This window comes from Fundulus heteroclitus, unplaced genomic scaffold (assembly GCF_011125445.2).
Source record: "Fundulus heteroclitus isolate FHET01 unplaced genomic scaffold, MU-UCD_Fhet_4.1 scaffold_49, whole genome shotgun sequence".
NCBI classification, from domain to species: Eukaryota; Metazoa; Chordata; class Actinopteri; order Cyprinodontiformes; family Fundulidae; genus Fundulus; species Fundulus heteroclitus.
In genome coordinates, this window is record NW_023396912.1 from 468,991 (window position 1) to 488,607 (window position 19,617).

The 19,617-nt window shown below is 39.8% G+C and overlaps 3 protein-coding genes across 10 annotated transcripts in view; 2 read left to right on the forward strand and 1 right to left on the reverse strand.

Moving 5' to 3' along the window:
- Positions 1-19,617, reverse strand: part of LOC110367769 (zinc finger protein 239-like) — a 577,202-nt gene that overhangs the window by 288,933 nt on the left and 268,652 nt on the right. The gene's annotated exons all lie outside the window — the stretch shown is intronic.
- Positions 924-6,228, forward strand: LOC110368331 (zinc finger protein 239). Its single transcript, XM_036132331.1, is given in 3 exon segments — positions 924-971; positions 5,132-5,865; positions 5,867-6,228. Coding segments are annotated over 3 exon segments (987 nt in total). The 5' UTR covers positions 924-970; the 3' UTR covers positions 6,119-6,228.
- LOC118560807 (zinc finger protein 239-like) lies at positions 11,931-14,642 on the forward strand. Its single transcript, XM_036132333.1, has 2 exons — positions 11,931-11,963; positions 13,581-14,642. Coding segments are annotated over exons 1-2 (987 nt in total). The 5' UTR covers positions 11,931-11,962; the 3' UTR covers positions 14,567-14,642.

Here is a 19,617-nt window from a genome sequence, read left to right on the forward strand (position 1 = left end):
AGTGTATAATTGCACAACAACTGCAGTGAGGACAACAAAGTGAAATGACATTTAAAAAGCTGCCGTTGTACATCGCAGTGATGTATTTCATGCATTTACTCTTGTGTGAATTCAACTTTACCCTTTTTACTAAGTGCAAGTTTTAAATGTATAATAAATGTCTTATGCAGTTCATAAAGTTCGTTTATTGGGGTATTTTAATTTAGGAGTAGCTCTTTTTAATCCATTAAACAATTACCAGATTAATGAATTGCAAAACCTGATTGTATCAGGTCAGAAGAGGTAAGCCGACAACAAAGGTGAATATTAAAACGTCCACAAATTAGAAGCCTGTTATATTTTGGAATTATTCAGTAATAAAGTCCTTGAGGTGCTTGGAGGACGATATAAAACAGCCCACAGGGTAGAGGATGTGGACTGTAAGAGGAATAATTGCTGCTCAAAGCTGCTGTAGCTCTTGGATGGACTGCAGCAGCAGCTGATGGCCTGGTTGTATTCAGTGGCAAACCCACCTCCACAGCCTGGAAGTCTTGGTTGTTCAGAAAGGAAAAGCCAGGGGGAGGAGCTCTGAGAAAGCTGTTATCACCTGGTTTGGTCCAGGTCTCCGTCAGCATGAGGAAATCCAGCTGGTGTGTTAAGATGAAGTGGTTGAGAACAAAGGTGTGATCAGAAAGTGAGCGAGCGTTCACCAGGACGGCGCACAGCGGCGTGGAGCTCCCAGTCTGCTGGCATGGTTGGAACGTTGTCCAGATCTAGTTGTTGATAAAGCATGTAATGTGTTTCAGTGTTGGCTGCAGATGTTAAAGAAGAGGCTCCTGAAGAACAGAGTCCTGAGGGGGAGCAGCAGGAGTCAGAGCCCCTCCACATAAAGGAGGAACAGGAGGAACCCGGGGCCCGTCAGGAAGGAGAGCAGCTCCTGGTGAAGGAGGAGACTGATAGCAGCTTTCCATTAACTGCTGCTCCTATCAACAGTAAGGCTGTGTTTACTTTCTTTGTGTCCGTGTTGCAGCTAAAGGCCAAAACTCTCTGGATTCATCAGCTTCCCATCAGAAAAATATCAGTTCTGTCTGACTCTACCTGCTCCGGTCTGATGATCATGAACAGCTCCCAGTTTCTGATCAGGTTGGTCTGCAGATATCTGGACTCAGCTTCCTGACCATCTCTGATACATTTAATGTCTCCAGAATCATCTGAGTATTTCTGCAGATGACAGGAATCTGTCTTGGATTGGAAGTCTGATGTGGAAAGAGTGAAAAGGAATGGTGAGAGTACAGTGCCCTGTGGTTCTCCTGTGCTGCTGACTACCCAAACTGCGTTGCATTGGCAGATTATCGCAATCAAGATCCAGGTCTTTCAGTTTTGTAGCATGATCCTCGCAGGAAAAGGCTTCCATAACCCTTTTACTGTTAGAAGCCAGCTTATGTAGCTTGAGATTTGAACAAGCTAACATTTCCTGCGTCTTTCTCAGAAGGCTGATGGCATCCTCTGGAGAAGAAAGAGATTTCAGGCCATCGTCCATATAGAAATCACGGACAACAAACTGTCTAGCATCTTCTCCAAAATACTTTTGACCAGCCTCTGCTGCTCCTCTAAGACAGTAAATAGCTACTGCGGGGGGAGGGCTATTCCCGAAAACCTTCATGCGGTAATCTGTTGGCTCTCCTTCAGGGTCGTTATTCTTGAACCAGAGAAACCGGAGAAAATTGCGGTGTTCCCGTTTCACAGTGAAACAGTAAAACATTGGTTCCTTTCTGAACCTCAGAAGAACCCCGATAAGGCTATTATTGAGGTCAGGTCCTGTCAAAAGTACCTGGTTTAAGGAAAGTCCGTCATGCTGTGCACTAGAATCAAAGACAACCCTTATTTAAGATTTTTTTTGTGGATGAAAAACCCCAAAGGAAGGCAAATACCAATGCTCCTCGCCGGGTTTCAGCGGAGGTGCCTCTTCTGCATGCCCATTCCTAAAGATCTTCTCCATAAAGTCGAAGAACTGCTGTTTCATCTCAGGTTTCCTTCTGAAATTTTGCTGCAGTGAATGGAGTCACTTGTTTATGAACATCTCTAATGCATACGTCACCAACAATCACTCAACCCAAATCCAATTTTTGGGCATATGGTGCATTATGCGGGCCATTTACTTGTTTCCTAGTCTTATGTACTCTAATAATGTCTCTGCCTAATAAGAGCACAATAGGGGCTTGCTCCTCAAGTTTGGGGATATACTTTGCAAGGGGTTTCAAGCAGGGCTTTGAACCGATTTTTTTTTTTTTTTTTTTTTTTTTTTTCCCCCAATCGGTTCGTTCCGAACTGAAACGGAAATATAACGTTTCCGGTTATGAGTTCCACCAATAAATTGGCGTTCCCGAACCGGTTAGAACAAAAAAATACTGTTCCCGGAACGGTTAATTTCGTTCCTTTCGTTTGACAAATATAGCTATTGATATTTTGTTTGGAATGAGCGTTTTACTTAACGATGGATCGTAATTTACCTCTTATTAAGATGTGTAGCTCTAGTGGAGACACCGCTCTCTCTCCATTCAGTCAGCGAATGTGTGATGTGATGTCACACAGGAAGTGAACCTCAGCCGTCATGGTAACGTGCGCTAACCTGACTCTGCCTGCTGTACGTCGCTCCGCCTAGCTCCACTCACATCCATCTGGGACATCTCCATTGCCTTTATTGAAGGCTGGGCCTTATCAAAAATTCTTGCATATGATTGGATAAGCCACTTGTCTGTCATCTTAATCGACGTGCTATTTCAACCACTCACACCGAAGCCAACCCGTGACGCTGATGAGACCGACGCAGGAAAAAAAAAGTAAGCTGACAGGAAGAGGGGGGAAGACAAGCGGCAAAGCGCCGCGGGTCGGAGTCGATCCCGCGCCGACCGCATCGAGGACTAATAGGCCTCCCAATATGGTTTGCGCTAACCGACAAGATGTCCGCTGCGGACGCGCCCTGGAAAACAAAACTTGCCAAATGCGGTCAGGAGAAGGGCGAAAACATGGTTTCCACCAACAAAAGCCTTCAGAGCCGTTCTCTGATGTTCTTTTAATGAAACAGTATTAGGTAGATTGGACAACACGGAAGAAATAGCAGCATCAATGCTAACGCTTGCTTCCTCGATGCGAGCCGCCATTGCTATCAAAACAGTCTCACAGTAGCTTCTCCACTACGTCACATCTATGAAACTCCAGCCCTGCGTCCTGATTGGCCAGACCATAAAATTGGTTGTAGAAATCACTTTCTATGGGCGATGTCCCAGATGTATGTGAGTGAAGCTAGGCGGAGCGATACATGCATCTGGCGGAGTCAGGTTAAACGTGCGCAGGAAAATAATTACTTTTTTTTTTTTTTTTAGTTAATTAGGAAAACTTTGAGGAACGAAATAAAACCGGTATTAACCGGTTACCATTATTTTTAAATAATTGTTCCAGTTCCAGAACATAAAAAATAACGTTTCCGGTTCCCTGTAAAATAAAAGAAGTTCCCGGTTTTCGTTTTTGTTCCTTAAACCGGTTCAAAGCCCTGGTTTCAAGTGGCTATGGTTCAATGCCACTTCGGGTGTCTGGATTTCCGAACGATTATTTTGGATCTCGTTACGCTCAATTAACGTTGGTAAAGAGAGCTGAATGCTGCCATCGTTAGCCTCGACCATGAAACCACGAGCCTGTCTGTCTTCTGTCTCCATAGTTCCTGCACAGGTTTTCAGGAAATATGGTGTGGCTACCCCAGATACAGTGAACCGATCAAAAAATTCCCACCGTGCAAGTGATCTATTACTTCTATTATCCTCAGTTTAATTTCTTTCTCAACAAATGCTGCTTCGGCTTTCGCTGCTTCTGCTTCTGCACGTGCCAATGCTGCAGCTGCTTTGCTGGCTGCTGAACTTGTAGACTGCGTAGACGAGCCTGAGATGCGTGATCTTGTTTTAGGGGTTCCTGATGTGGAGCTTTTCTTGACATGACTAAAGCGCTTTGCTTACTTTTGATGAGCTTGGTTTTCCAGTTGACCAGTTCTTCTCATGTAGAAGGTGGTCTGCCAGACTCCGCCTTGCTGGAGTCGACATTCAGATAAACTCTCCAAAATGACCACACGGACAAGAGGCTTGTGTTGACTCTTTACTGAAGCCAGTTGGAGTAGGGTAAAACTGAGAAACAAACATACAAACTCTCAGAAATACACAGTAGCAAACAATGCTGCACAAAATACAACAAATTGCTCCAGAAAATACAATTAGCTCAAGTATTGCTTTATACAAATGGTTGCATCATTCTTAGTCAAAAAAATATACATTACAAAATTCAATACATACCAACAGTGCTTTCAAAGACCAACCAAATCGAAGTTGCGGTGTCAGTGAGAGAAAACCATGCTTTGTATTGTCCTGCCTGGTCTGCTTTTTATGACATCATCAAAAATGGCAGACTCTAAAATGTAATACATAAGTTGTGCCAGTAGATGGCAACAACTAGACACTTCTATAGTATAAATCTGGGAAATGTAAACAAACTGACATACAAACAGCACAAGCTGTCATTGGGACGCGTGTGCGTGGGGTGTTGTGCTCGCTGGTGTGTCATTTTGCTGCTTCTCTGGATGCATTCCTGCAGTGGCAGCGTTAACGTAGTGCAGCTGAAGGTGGCTGTTCGTCAGGCTAACAATAGCTAGCGCTAGCTTTAATGTTGTCCAGGAGGTTTTCTGCACGTTGAAGTTCTTTATTAACTTTTCAGTGTTGCTCTCAAACATCCGTGTTGTACTTTTTAAGCATAACTAACAACTTTCAGTGTAACGGTCCATTATGCTGAAATGCGCTACCAAGAACCTTGAGTCATTGAAGACTGACGGTTGAGTTTCTTAATGACTGTCCCATGGCCTGAATTCCTTGCATCAAGGCTGGTAAGCTAATGGTTAAGAGGTTCCATGATATCAGTCCAGCTCTTGACCATTGAGGTTGTGGTATTAGTGGTACATTCTGACCAGGTTCTCTTATTAGAACCCGGGCCAACTACTAAAATGTTTTTAGTAGTACTCTGTCATGTTAACCTATTTACAATTGTCTCTGGATCATTACCATGGTTGTTTCATTGTCAAGATATACTTGGTCATAATGCATATAATGTGTTTCAGTGTTGCATGCTGACATTAAAGAAGAGGTCCCTGAAGAAAACAATCCTGATGTGGACCAGCAGGAGCTGCAGCTGCTCTACATAAAGGAGGAAGGAGAAATAATCTGTGGCAGCCAGAAAAGAGAGCAACAGAATTTCAAGGAGGAGACTGAAGATACCAGGTTTCCATCAACTGTTGTTAATATGAAAAGTGAAGAGGATGAAGAGAAACCTCCGTTCTCTAGCTATGGTCAACAGCTAACAGAAGCCAGATATTTTACAACCGGCACTTCAACTGACTTTATAAAAGTGAACATTAAAGATGAGGCTTCAGATGTGGATTCAATGAAAATAGTTGTAGATAGTACAAAGGTTAATTTGAAAAATCCAAAGACCAGCATAATAAGCCATACCAGGGAGAAATCCTTTGGTTGTGATATTTGTGGAAAAAGATTTGACAGAAAGTCATATTTTAAAGAACACAAAAAAATCCACATGGGAAAAAAACCTTTTGGTTGTGATGCTTGTGGTAAAATATTTTCTTACAGCTCATCCTTAAAAAGACATATGAGAATCCACACAGGAGAAAAACCTTTTAGTTGTGATGCATGTGGGAAAAGATTTGGTCGCAGCTCAGCCTTAAAAATGCATATGATAATCCATACGGGAGAGAAACGTTTTGGTTGCGATGCATGTAATAAAAGATTTTCCAAAAAGTCATATTTAACTATACACATGTCAATCCACACAGGAGAGAAAGGCTTTTGGTTGTGATAGATGTGGTAAAAGATTTTCTGCCAGCTCACCCTTAAATAGACACATGAGAATCCACACAGGAGAGAAACCGTATAGCTGTGATACATGTGGGAAAAGATTTTCCAGAAAGCCAAACTTAAATTCACACATGGATATCCACACAGGAAAAAAACCCTTTGGTTGTGATGCTTGTAGTAAAAGATTTCGCTGGAGGTCAGAATTAGATAGGCACATGAAATTACATCTGCAATAGATCAGGTCACGCGTGACGTCAGCGCTACATCCGGGTCCCGCGGGTAGGCAAAAACAGAACTGTTCCCGTCTACTACATGACAAAACGGGTGATTTAGAGCATACTTTTATTTTTGGAATCTAAATGTCTATGTTTTCTTAATATAGTTAATATCTCTATATGGTTCTTGGTTGTATTAAAATCTTATTAAATCTGATCATTTTGGCTGTACCTTTATTCAGTGTTCATTTGATCACACGTGAAATCCGCTTTATATAATCTATTCATGCGGGTCAAAAAAAGAAAAAGAAAAAAGACGAACAAGTAAAGAGCTGTGATGGACTCAGGAAGGTGGATTTTGGTTTAAGCAGACAGACAATGCGACAGTCTAATAACATAAAGCTAATATTTTCATGACACATCTGGAAACGACCACAGAGCCGTTTTCTTTCTCATAACGTGTTATATTGAGTGATCAATCGAGTTTTAACCGACATAGCAATCCCTTATGATAGCACTAACAAGTGTTACATTTTCAGTTTTTTCACACTAACTGAACAATAATGTAACGACATCATTGCTATATTTCATAAAGAAAAGTAAAACATATGTATTTCCACGCCTAATAGGTTGGAAATGAGGCGGGGTTGACTGGATTCATTCTTCCTGCTGAATGCGCTCCCAATGCAGGGGATACAAATTCTGGCGGGGATAAGTCGTTTGGCACGACAGCTGTGGCAGCAGGTCTTGGTGATATCACAGTAAATTGGGTAAAAGTCTGGGCTATTTCTGCCCTGTGATGGACTGGCGACCTGTCCAGTTTATACCCTGCCTCTCACCCATTGACAGCTGGAGATAGACACCCCTTATGAACCCAGCGGGAATAAGCGTGTTAGAAAATGGATTGATGGATGGATGGTCTGGGCTATTTCTTTTTCTTGCCATCAAGATCTCTGCCAACTGGCACCAGAAAATGCTATTATTGGGCTTTCTTCGCCTGGAAACAAATGCATACAAACATCTTACGGGCGCAGCCATGATGAACTGGTGAATTTGCACAGCTGACAATACAGCGATCTGATTGGCTGAGCAGCAAAAATCGAATCACGTGACCTCTTCGACCGGAGCGCCACAGTTTAGATTTTTTATCGGCTATAACTTATTAATGTGCAAGTGAAAACGTGGGAACATTGGTGTTTGGAGATCACTGCTATGTGTAGCAACTTTTCCCGGTGAAAGAAAGTTTCCCCCTGACAGTTCATACGAAACTTCTTAAGGAAGCGTCCTACAGATTCTGGCCCACGGACTAAAAGGGCTGTGAGGACAATCACCCCCAGATGGAGACTTCAGTCCAACGTTTTAAAATGATCCCACTGTTACTCGCCCATCATTTGTTACAATCACCTTAATGTTACTGTCTACTGTCAATAAAAGCGAGCCACTAGAAGCAGCAAAAAATAAAAATAAATATATATCTAAATGCACATTGCTGTAAACGAAGCCTACATTCATCATTGCTTAATAACCTAATAAAAGGGCTCTGACTCGTAAGTGCTTTGAGATTTTTAACTTTTCTCTTTGAGCAATAGGTAGACCATGTCAGGACCTCAGAATAGGATCATATTTTGTTTTTTAAAGGTCTTTAGTAATAGCCTTTTAAATACATTGTAGTTAGTGTTATTGTTTTTTTTCTAAAGTCCAGTAAAAACTATTACAATAATTCAGTCTGCTGAAAATAAATACATGTACAAATTATTCAGCCTTGTTGAGACATCAATGGTCTACCCCTGGCAAAAAAATTTTTTTTGATAATATGTTGTTTTAATGATACGCTTAATGTTATTATTGAGGTTTAGGTCAGTGTCCATGATCATTCCAAGGTTTCTAGCTTTGTCAGAGCTCTTTAAACCAATGAACTGAAGGTGGACACTGAATTGTAATCTATTGTTTTGGACCAAAAAGGTAAACTTCACTTTTGTCTTTGTAAAGAAATTTTTTAACCACTCAGGTGTTAATCTGATCATTATAATCTACAATTGATTGTACTGGACTGTTGTCACCTTGTAAAAGACTAAAATAAAGTTGTCTTTAGTATAATTGTGATGGTGTGTTTCATTGTTCTGGATAAATCGAGCAAGTGGAGCGTGTAAATGCTGAAGAGGGGACAACGATGGAACCTTGGGGAACTCCACAAATGATTTTATTGAGCTTAGATCTGTGGTTACCTATGGATGACTCTAAAAATGTGTTTAACTGTTGACAAGCTGCTTTTTAAGATCCGTAAAACACTTTAGCCAGCTGAGTTGTATCTTGAAGTGCTTTATCAGTTAAAGTTGTTAAACTGGGTTATTAGTGTTTTACTTATGAGTAAAACTTTATCTTTGTCTTTTATAAAGATTAGGAAATCTAAATCAATGGAAATTTTCCTTCATTTTAATCAATAAATCTTGTAAATTGAACCTAGTTATTATTAATTCTTTAGTTTAAACTATTTAATTAACCTTGCTGTGGTACAAGACAATTACATTTTATTTATTGTTACTTTAACATTAGATGAGCATATATTTTAATTAAATGGGAAATTCCCTCTTGTTTGTCCCTTTTTAAAATCACCATTGGAGGTCAGCTGAAGAAAAACGTGTGACAACAACAAAGTAAGGCCAGAAACAAACCAGTGTGTCATGTGGGTGGTAGGTGGTTTGACAGTCAAGGAAGTAAACAGCATTAGAAGAAAGCCGTTCGGCTGAAGAAAGGACATCATTCATATCAGAAACCCGGAGTTCCTTTGCAGTTTTAAGATGTTCTTCCTGCAATAGAAAGTACTAAGACTGTGAGGGTTTCAGAGGTAATGGGAGACGAGGAGAATACCTCGTTATTACAGTGACTGCAAACCTGGACACTGCTCTGACTGTCAATACTGAAAGCACTGAGAATATTCACAAATTTTCCATTCACTTTATGTTTAGTTGTTAAATGTTCTCTTAACATATTATGTACATTTATAAATTATCCCTTTGCTTTAGCTCAGTTGACCTGTGCAGCAATGTCTTATTTACTTTTTACACTAAAAGCATTGGTTCAGCACATCTCAGCAATAGTTAAGAAGTCTTTGGCTTAAAAAAAAGAGCAAAAACAATAAGTTACAATAGTGGTAAATATATTGTTCCCTGTTTCATTTGACGATTGGATACTCTTTAAATTTTTTTTTTGTTTGTTTGTTTGTTTTATAAATACAAGCAAATTGTCAACATTAGCTTTAGGTGCAAATGTATTTATTATATCATAGTTCTGCTTTAAATATGGTCAAAATAAAGATTTTCTATAAAAACTTGAGATACGACCGTTAAGTTATGATTAACAGCCAAAATCAATAAAGATTTCAAAAGAAAACAAAAACGTGAGAACTGCTGCTGGTTTAGCAAATAGCGCCCCCGTCACTTCCGGAGTGTAATGGCGCCATTATATGGTATGTGTTTGTCACGTGGTCTGTCCACGCTACTTGCTGAGACCAGGCGTTCATGCCGTGCAGCCACGTTGATCCTTCCGGGTTCTTTGTTGTTCTGCTGTGAGGCCAGAAGCTGAAAGAGAGCAGCAGCTGCTGCAGGTGATGAAGTCTGGAAAGAAGTCCAGCAGCTGGAGGCACAGCGGAGAAACTGGAGGGAAGCAGGAGCTCAAAGAGCGGCAGGACGCAGCAGAGGAGACACCAATGATGGGGGATGTTTTCCAGCCTAGAGTTCTGCTGCACCCATCAGGTTTGGAGATTTCCTTCTTCATGCTAACTGTGTGGATGGAGCTAAAGTTTAGGAGCCGTTTTCAGCAGCTGATGGATTCCTCCTCTTCATCACAACTCGTTGCAGGCTTTCCCCCAGAAAACTGGCTAAGCCTGGCGGTGCTTTAGCACTAGCACTAGCTAAGCTAGCTAGTGCTAATGCTAGCTTAGCATGTAGTTCAGCATCATATGGAGGTCCAATCCTGCCATAATTCAGAATACATACAATAACGCAATGTGGCAATAAAAGAAATACTGGGCTAAAAGCATCTACTTTTTTCCATTTAATGCAACCAAATAATAAATGTGTTCAATATTTTATCAATTAATTAGCAACAAATGTTTTTAGCTATCATATATTATATTTTTGCTTTAATGCAAGTTTTTTTCAAACCACTTGTTTTCAATCCATTTTTTGGGCTTTATTTTATTTGTGTATTTATTAGTAGTATTTTTTTTTTTTTGTCCACCCACTAGTATTCTTTTACTTTTATTTACATCCAGATATATTTAAAATGTTTCCCCCCTCATGAACAGATTTTAAAAAGAAATGTCCTTTTAGTACTGAAGCACTGATTATTTCCACCTCTAATTTAATCTCATCCAAAAGATGTAAAAACATGGCTGCTCATATTCTTGATTGCTTGTATCTGGCCACTGTTGCCATGGCTACAATAATATGGGATGAAGTGGTCAGGATGATGAACAGCGTTGGTGTAGGAATCTGAACCAGGGATCTGGCTTTGGTTTGATAGACCTGATGTAAACAGGATTAGATCACGGCTTTATAAGCGGGGGAGATAGGGAAGTCTGTCGTAGTCATGTCATGTCCGTTTTTACGACAGCAACCTGAATCTTTTATCACTCCTGACCAGTAGGAAGCGATCTTAGTACGTTTCCAGAAGACATGAAAATGTCCTGCAGACACATTCCCACAGTTCCTCCAACATTTTCCCTTCTCAGTGTCGTTACAATGTTTACTTTTAATGTCAGGTGTAACAAAAAAACGCCCCATGAATGTCCAGGAAAATTCCCTCCATAGGTAAGAACTTGACGTGTGGATCACAGACTTATAATATTTAACCAAACATCATCAGTTATTGTTATTTTAACTTTTTTTCCCCCCATTTAACCTTAAGCTATGTAGTATTACATTTTCTCTCTGTTTGTAGACATGAGTATAGTTTGGATATTGTTTTTTGGAGGTATATACCTAAGATTTTAAGTATACCTGTCTCATCCTCCTCCAAAAATTAGCTATTTTTATTGTAATGGCATCTTAGCTGAAGGTATCTAAAGAAATCACATTTTTCCATGTTATAGTTATTTTGAAGTTATTTAAAACTCTTTAATTCACCATTGCTTGTAATATTCCAGTAACTTTTTTGTGACCACTGTGTTAATCTCACTGTCGTTTTAATTAATGACTCAAATTCAGCATAACCTTCCATTAAAAGCTCGTGTTCTGCTTGGGAGAAAAACTGTGGGCGTTCTTTGTTCATGCTGAACAGCCAATAGCAGCGTTGCTGATCAATGTTTCTACCATCGACACATTTCCCCTTTTAAACAAACGCATGAACGCACAGTTGTCTCAGATAACTCAATCCAGCCATACTAATCATAAACAACAGGTGTGTTGGAAGAACCCAATTAGCCGGATGAAATCATCTTGGATGTGTCAGTTGATCTCGGATGTTTTAAGCAACGTACGAAGAACGGACCCCAGGTCTCCGTCAGCATGAGGAAATCCAGCTGGTGTGTTAAGATGAAGTGGTTGAGAACAAAGGTGTGATCAAAAAGTGAGCGAGCGTTCACCAGGACGGCGCACAGCGGCGTGGAGCTCCCAGTCTGCTGGCATGGTTGGAACGTTGTCCAGATCTAGTTGTTGATAAAGCATGTAATGTGTTTCAGTGTTGGCTGCAGATGTTAAAGAAGAGGCTCCTGAAGAACAGAGTCCTGAGGGGGAGCAGCAGGAGTCAGAGCCCCTCCACATAAAGGAGGAACAGGAGGAACCCGGGGCCCGTCAGGAAGGAGAGCAGCTCCTGGTGAAGGAGGAGACTGATAGCAGCTTTCCATTAACTGCTGCTCCTATCAACAGTAAGGATTGCTTTACTTTGTTTCTGTGTCCTGTGTTGTAGCTAAAGGCCAAAACTCTCTGGATTCATCAGCTTCCCATCAGAAAAATATCAGTTCTGTCCGTGTTTTATGAAATGTTTATTTCAGCATCGGGAGAGATCGGAAAACACAAATAAGGACTCAAACACTGTTTCTGTTAGAATATAAGGCCCACATTTATTATTCCCCACAGAACACAGCAACACAAAACAGCAAGCACTTCGCACACGCAAAGTAGCAAGCACTTAAAGCCTGGCAAGCTTTCAAACAGGCGTGTTGTTCCATCTCTTACCAAGGTTAGGACTGGGAAGTCGGTCAGTCCGGTTAAAGCACAATCCAAACGGCCGAGCGTCCATACAACCCAGGGCTGACTTCAACGACTGAGGGCAGTCCCCTCCTTTTTATACCAATAAACAAAGTATCAGATGGGAGCGAGAATAGCCACTTCTCCCTCCCATCTGAGCTGTTCGTCCCGTTTCCAAAACAAAAAAGCGTTCCCAGCATCTCAGCAGTGTGTGAAGCAAAATAATATTGCGAACTCAGATAATAGGGCAAATATAAGCAAAATAAGGAATACAGCATCATCTTTCCCACAACACATTGTCATAGGTTCCCTTCACAAGTTAAAACAAGTTATAGCAAAATAACAGATGTAGTTCTTAGTTTTATGTGAACTCAAAAACAGAGCACAAGCAAATATGTTGCTCTTAGTTTAAAACTAAGCAGTTTTTCCCAAAATACATTGTCAAAGAACAAAGAAGAAAAATAATTATTTAATATATCAGTCCGACTCTACGTTCTCCGATCTAATGAACATGAACAGCTCCCAGTTCCTGATCAAGTTGGTCTGCAGATATCTGGAACTAAGTTGGAACTATTCCTGTTTCTCTTGAAATCTGCAATCATGTCTTTTGTTTTATCCGCACTAAGAATGAAGTCACTGTTTCCACACCATGCCACAAAGCAGTCCAGTTCCCTGTAACGGTTGTAAGCTGTCATTGGGACGCGTGTGCGTGGGGTGTTGTGCTCGCTGGTGTGTCATTTTGCTGCTTCTCTGGATGCATTCCTGCAGTGGAGCGTTAACGTAGTGCAGGTGAAGGTGGCTGTTCGTCAGGCTAACAATAGCTAGCGCTAGCTTTAATGTTGTCCAGGAGGTTTTCTGCTGCGCTGATGCACGTTGAAGTTCTTTATTAACTTTTCAGTGTTGCTCTCAAACATCCGTGTTGTACTTTTTCAGCATAACTAACAACTTTCAGTGTAACGGTCCATTATGCTGAAATGCGTTACCAAGAACCTTGAGTCATTAAAGACTGATGGTTGAGTTTCTTAATGACTGTCCCATGGCCTGAATTCCTTGCATCAAGGCTGGTAAGCTAATGGTTAAGAGGTTCCATGATATCAGTCCAGCTCTTGACCATTGAGGTTGTGGTATTAATGGTACATTCTGACCAGGTTCTCTTACTGGAACCCAGGCCAACTACTAAAATGTTTTTAGTAGTACTCTGTCATGTTAACCTATTTACAATTGTCTCTGGATCATTACCTTGGTTGTTCCGTTGTCAAGATATAGTTGGTCATAATGCATGTAATGTGTTTCAGTGTTGTATGACGACATTAAAGAAGAGGTCCCTGAAGAAAACAATCCTGATGTGGACCAGCAGGAGCTGCAGCTGCTGTACATAAAGGAGGAAGGGAAAATAACCTGGGCCAGCCAGAAAAGAGAGCAACAGAATTTCAAGGAGGAGACTGACGATACCAGGTTTCCATCAACTGTTGTTAATATGAAAAGTGAAGAGGATGAAGAGAAACCTCCATTCTCTAACTATGGTCAACAGCTAACAGAAGCCAGATATTTTACAACCGGCACTTCAACTGACTTTATAAAAGTGATCGTTAAAGATGAGGCTTCAGATGTGGATTCAATGAAAATAGTTGTAGATAGTACAAAGGTTAATTTGAAAAATCCAAAGACCAGCATAATAAGCCATACCAGGGAGAAATCCTTTGGTTGTGATGATTGTGGAAAAAGATTTTACAGAAAGTCATATTTTAAAGAACACAAAAAAATCCACATGGGAAAAAAACCTTTTGGTTGTGATGCTTGTGGTAAAATATTTTCTTACAGCTCATCCTTAAAAAGACATATGAGAATCCACACAGGAGAAAAACCTTTTAGTTGTGATGCATGTGGGAAAAGATTTGGTCGCAGCTCAGCCTTAAAAATGCATATGATAATCCATACGGGAGAGAAACGTTTTGGTTGCGATGCATGTAGTAAAAGATTTTCCAAAAAGTCATATTTAACGATACACATGTCAATCCACACAGGAGAAAAGGCTTTTGGTTGTGATATATGTGGTAAAAGATTTTCCGCCAGCTCACCCTTAAATAGACACATGAGAATCCACACAGGAGAGAAACCGTATAGCTGTGATACATGTGGGAAAAGATTTTCCAGAAAGCCAAACTTCAATTCACACATGGATATCCACACAGGAAAAAAACCCTTTGGTTGTGATGCTTGTAGTAAAAGATTTCGCTGGAGGTCAGAATTAGATAGGCACATGAAATTACATCTGCAATAGACCAGTTCACGCGTGACCTCCCCGCTACTTCCGGGTCCCGCGGGTAGGCAAAAACAGAACTGTTCTCGTCTACTAAATGACAAAACGGGTGATTTAGAGCGTACTTTTATTTTTAGAATCTAAATGTCTATGTTTTCTTAATATAGTTAATATCTCTATATGGTTCTTGGTTGTATTAAAATCTTATTAGATCTGATCATTTTGGCTGTACCTTTATTCAGTGTTCATTTGATCACACGTGAAATCCGCTTTATATAATCTATTCATGCGGGTCAAAAAAAGAAAAAGAAAAAAGACGAACAAGTAAAGAGCTGTGATGAACTCAGGAAGGTGGATTTTGGTTTAAGCAGACAGACATGCGACAGTCTAATAACATAAAGCTAATATTTTCATGACACATCTGGAAACGACCACAGAGCCGTTTACTTTCTCAGAACGTGTTATATTGAGTGATCAATCGAGTTTTAACCGACATAGCAATCCCTTATGATCGCACTAACAAGTGTTACATTTTCAGTTTTTTCACACTAACTGAACAATAATGTAACGACATCATTGCTATATTTCATAAAGAAAAGTAAAACATATGTATTTCCACGCCTAATAGGTTGGAAATGAGGCGGGGTTGACTGGATTAATTCTTCCTGCTGAATGCGCTGTCGGCGCAGGGAATACAAATTCTGGCGGGGATAAGTCGTTTGGCACGACAACACCTGTGGCAGCAGGTCTTGGTGATATTACAGTAAATTGGGTAAAAGTCTGGATTATTTCTGCCCTGTGATGGACTGGTGACCTGTCCAGGGTTATACAACGCGTCTCGCCCATTGACAGCTGGAGATAGACACCCCTCATGAACCCAGCGGGAATAAGCGTGTTAGAACATGGATTGACGGGTGGTCTGGGCTATTTCTTTTTCTTGCCATCAAGATCTCTGCCAACTGGCACCAGAAAATGCTATTATTGGGCTTTCTTCGTCTGGAAACAAATGCATACAAACATCTTACGAGCGCAGCCATGATGAACTGGTGAACGCGCACAGCTGACAATACAGCGATCTGATTGGCTGAGCAGCAAAAATCGAATCACGTGACCTCTTCGACCGGAGCGCCACAGTTTAGATTTTTTATCGGCTATAACTTATTAATGTGCAAGTGAAAACGTGGGAACATTGGTGTTTTGAGATCACTGCTATGTGTAGCAACTTTTCCCGGTGAAAGAAAGTTGCCCCCTGACAGTTCATACAACTTCTTAAGGAGACGTCCCACAGATTCTGGCCCACGGACTAAAAGGGCTGTGAGGACAATCACCCCCAGATGGAGACTTCAGTCCAACGTTTTAAAATGATCCCACTGTTACTCGCCCATCATTTGTTACAATCACCTTAATGTTACTGTCTACTGTCAATAAAAGCGAGCCACTAGAAGCAGCAAAAAATAAAAATAAATATATATCTAAATGCACATTGCTGTAAACGAAGCCTACATTCATCATTGCTTAATAACCTAATAAAAGGGCTCTGACTCGTAAGTGCTTTGAGATTTTTAACTTTTCTCTTTGAGCAATAGGTAGACCATGTCAGGACCTCAGAATAGGATCATATTTTGTTTTTTAAAGGTCTTTAGTAATACCTTTTAAATACATTGTAGTTAGTGTTATTGTTTTTTTTCTAAAGTCCAGTAAAAACTATTACAATAATTCAGTCTGCTGAAAATAAATACATGTACAAATTATTCAGCCTTGTTGAGACATCAATGGTCTACCCCTGGCAAAAAAAATTTTTTTGATAATATGTTGTTTTAATGATACGCTTAATGTTATTATTGAGGTTTAGGTCAGTGTCCATGATCATTCCAAGGTTTCTAGCTTTGTCAGAGCTCTTTAAACCAATCAACTGAAGGTGGACACTGAATTGTAATCTATTGTTTTGGACCAAAAAGGTAAACTTCACTTTTGTCTTTGTAAAGAAATTTTTTAACCACTCAGGTGTTAATCTGATCATTATAATCTACAATTGATTGTACTGGACTGTTGTCACCTTGTAAAAGACTAAAATAAAGTTGTCTTTAGTATAATTGTGATGGTGTGTTTCATTGTTCTGGATAAATCGAGCAAGTGGAGCGTGTAAATGCTGAAGAGGGGACAACGATGGAACCTTGGGGAACTCCACAAATGATTTTATTGAGCTTAGATCTGTGGTTACCTATGGATGACTCTAAAAATGTGTTTAACTGTTGACAAGCTGCTTTTTAAGATCCGTAAAACACTTTAGCCAGCTGAGTTGTATCTTGAAGTGCTTTATCAGTTAAAGTTGTTAAACTGGGTTATTAGTGTTTTACTTATGAGTAAAACTTTATCTTTGTCTTTTATAAAGATTAGGAAATCTAAATCAATGGAAATTTTCCTTCATTTTAATCAATAAATCTTGTAAATTGAACCTAGTTATTATTAATTCTTTAGTTTAAACTATTTAATTAACCTTGCTGTGGTACAAGACAATTACATTTTATTTATTGTTACTTTAACATTAGATGAGCATATATTTTAATTAAATGGGAAATTCCCTCTTGTTTGTCCCTTTTTAAAATCACCATTGGAGGTCAGCTGAAGAAAAACGTGTGACAACAACAAAGTAAGGCCAGAAACAAACCAGTGTGTCATGTGGGTGGTAGGTGGTTTGACAGTCAAGGAAGTAAACAGCATTAGAAGAAAGCCGTTCGGCTGAAGAAAGGACATCATTCATATCAGAAACCCGGAGTTCCTTTGCAGTTTTAAGATGTTCTTCCTGCAATAGAAAGTACTAAGACTGTGAGGGTTTCAGAGGTAATGGGAGACGAAGAGAATACCTCGTTATTACAGTGACTGCAAACCTGGACACTGCTCTGACTGTCAATACTGAAAGCACTGAGAATATTCACAAATTTTCCATTCACTTTATGTTTAGTTGTTAAATGTTCTCTTAACATATTATGTACATTTATAAATTATCCCTTTGCTTTAGCTCAGTTGACCTGTGCAGCAATGTCTTATTTACTTTTTACACTAAAAGCATTGGTTCAGCACATCTCAGCAATAGTTAAGAAGTCTTTGGCTTAAAAAAAAGAGCAAAAACAATAAGTTACAATAGTGGTAAATATATTGTTCCCTGTTTCATTTGACGATTGGATACTCTTTAAATTTTTTTTTTGTTTGTTTGTTTGTTTTATAAATACAAGCAAATTGTCAACATTAGCTTTAGGTGCAAATGTATTTATTATATCATAGTTCTGCTTTAAATATGGTCAAAATAAAGATTTTCTATAAAAACTTGAGATACGACCGTTAAGTTATGATTAACAGCCAAAATCAATAAAGATTTCAAAAGAAAACAAAAACGTGAGAACTGCTGCTGGTTTAGCAAATAGCGCCCCCGTCACTTCCGGAGTGTAATGGCGCCATTATATGGTATGTGTTTGTCACGTGGTCTGTCCACGCTACTTGCTGAGACCAGGCGTTCATGCCGTGCAGCCACGTGGGTCCTCCGGGTTCTTTGTTGTTCTGGTTGTGAGGCCAGAAGCTGAAAGAGAGCAGCAGCTGCTGCAGGTGATGAAGTCTGGAAAGAAGTCCAGCAGCTGGAGGCACAGCGGAGAAACTGGAGGGAAGCAGGAGCTCAAAGAGCGGCAGGACGCAGCAGAGGAGACACCAATGATGGGGGATGTTTTCCAGCCTAGAGTTCTGCTGCACCCATCAGGTTTGGAGATTTCCTTCTTCATGCTAACTGTGTGGATGGAGCTAAAGTTTAGGAGCCGTTTTCAGCAGCTGATGGATTCCTCCTCTTCATCACAACTCGTTGCAGGCTTTCCCCCAGAAAACTGGCTAAGCCTGGCGGTGCTTTAGCACTAGCACTAGCTAAGCTAGCTAGTGCTAATGCTAGCTTAGCATGTAGTTCAGCATCATATGGAGGTCCAATCCTGCCATAATTCAGAATACATACAATAACGCAATGTGGCAATAAAAGAAATACTGGGCTAAAAGCATCTACTTTTTTCCATTTAATGCAACCAAATAATAAATGTGTTCAATATTTTATCAATTAATTAGCAACAAATGTTTTTAGCTATCATATATTATATTTTTGCTTTAATGCAAGTTTTTTTCAAACCACTTGTTTTCAATCCATTTTTTGGGCTTTATTTTATTTGTGTATTTATTAGTAGTATTTTTTTTTTTTTGTCCACCCACTAGTATTCTTTTACTTTTATTTACATCCAGATATATTTAAAATGTTTCCCCCCTCATGAACAGATTTTAAAAAGAAATGTCCTTTTAGTACTGAAGCACTGATTATTTCCACCTCTAATTCCCTCTCATCTAAAAGATGTAAAAACATGGCTGCTCATATTCTTGATTGCTTGTATCTGGCCACTGTTGCCATGGCTACAATAATATGGGATGAAGTGGTCAGGATGATGAACAGCGTTGGTGTAGGAATCTGAACCAGGGATCTGGCTTTGGTTTGATAGACCTGATGTAAACAGGATTATATCGCGGCTTTATAAGCGGGGGAGATAGGGAAGTCTGTCGCAGCTATGTCATGTCCGTTTTTACGACAGCAACCTGAATCTTTTATCACTCCTGACCAGTAGGAAGCGATCTTAGTACATTTCCAGAAGACATGAAAATGTCCTGCAGACACATTCCCACAGTTCCTCCAACATTTTCCCTTCTCAGTTTCGTTACAATGTTTACTTTTAATGTCAGGTGTAACAAAAAAACGCCCCATGCATGTCCAGGAAAATTCCCTCCATAGGTCAGAACTTGACGTGTGGATCACAGACTTATAATATTTAACCAAACATATTCAGTTATTGTTATTTAACTTTTTTTCCCCCCATTTAACCTTAAGCTATGTAGTATTACATTTTCTCTCTGTTTGTAGACATGAGTATAGTTTGGATATTGTTTTTTGGAGGTATATACCTAAGATTTTAAGTATACCTGTCTCATCCTCCTCCAAAAATTAGCTATTTTTATTGTAATGGCATCTTAGCTGAAGGTATCTAAAGAAATCACAT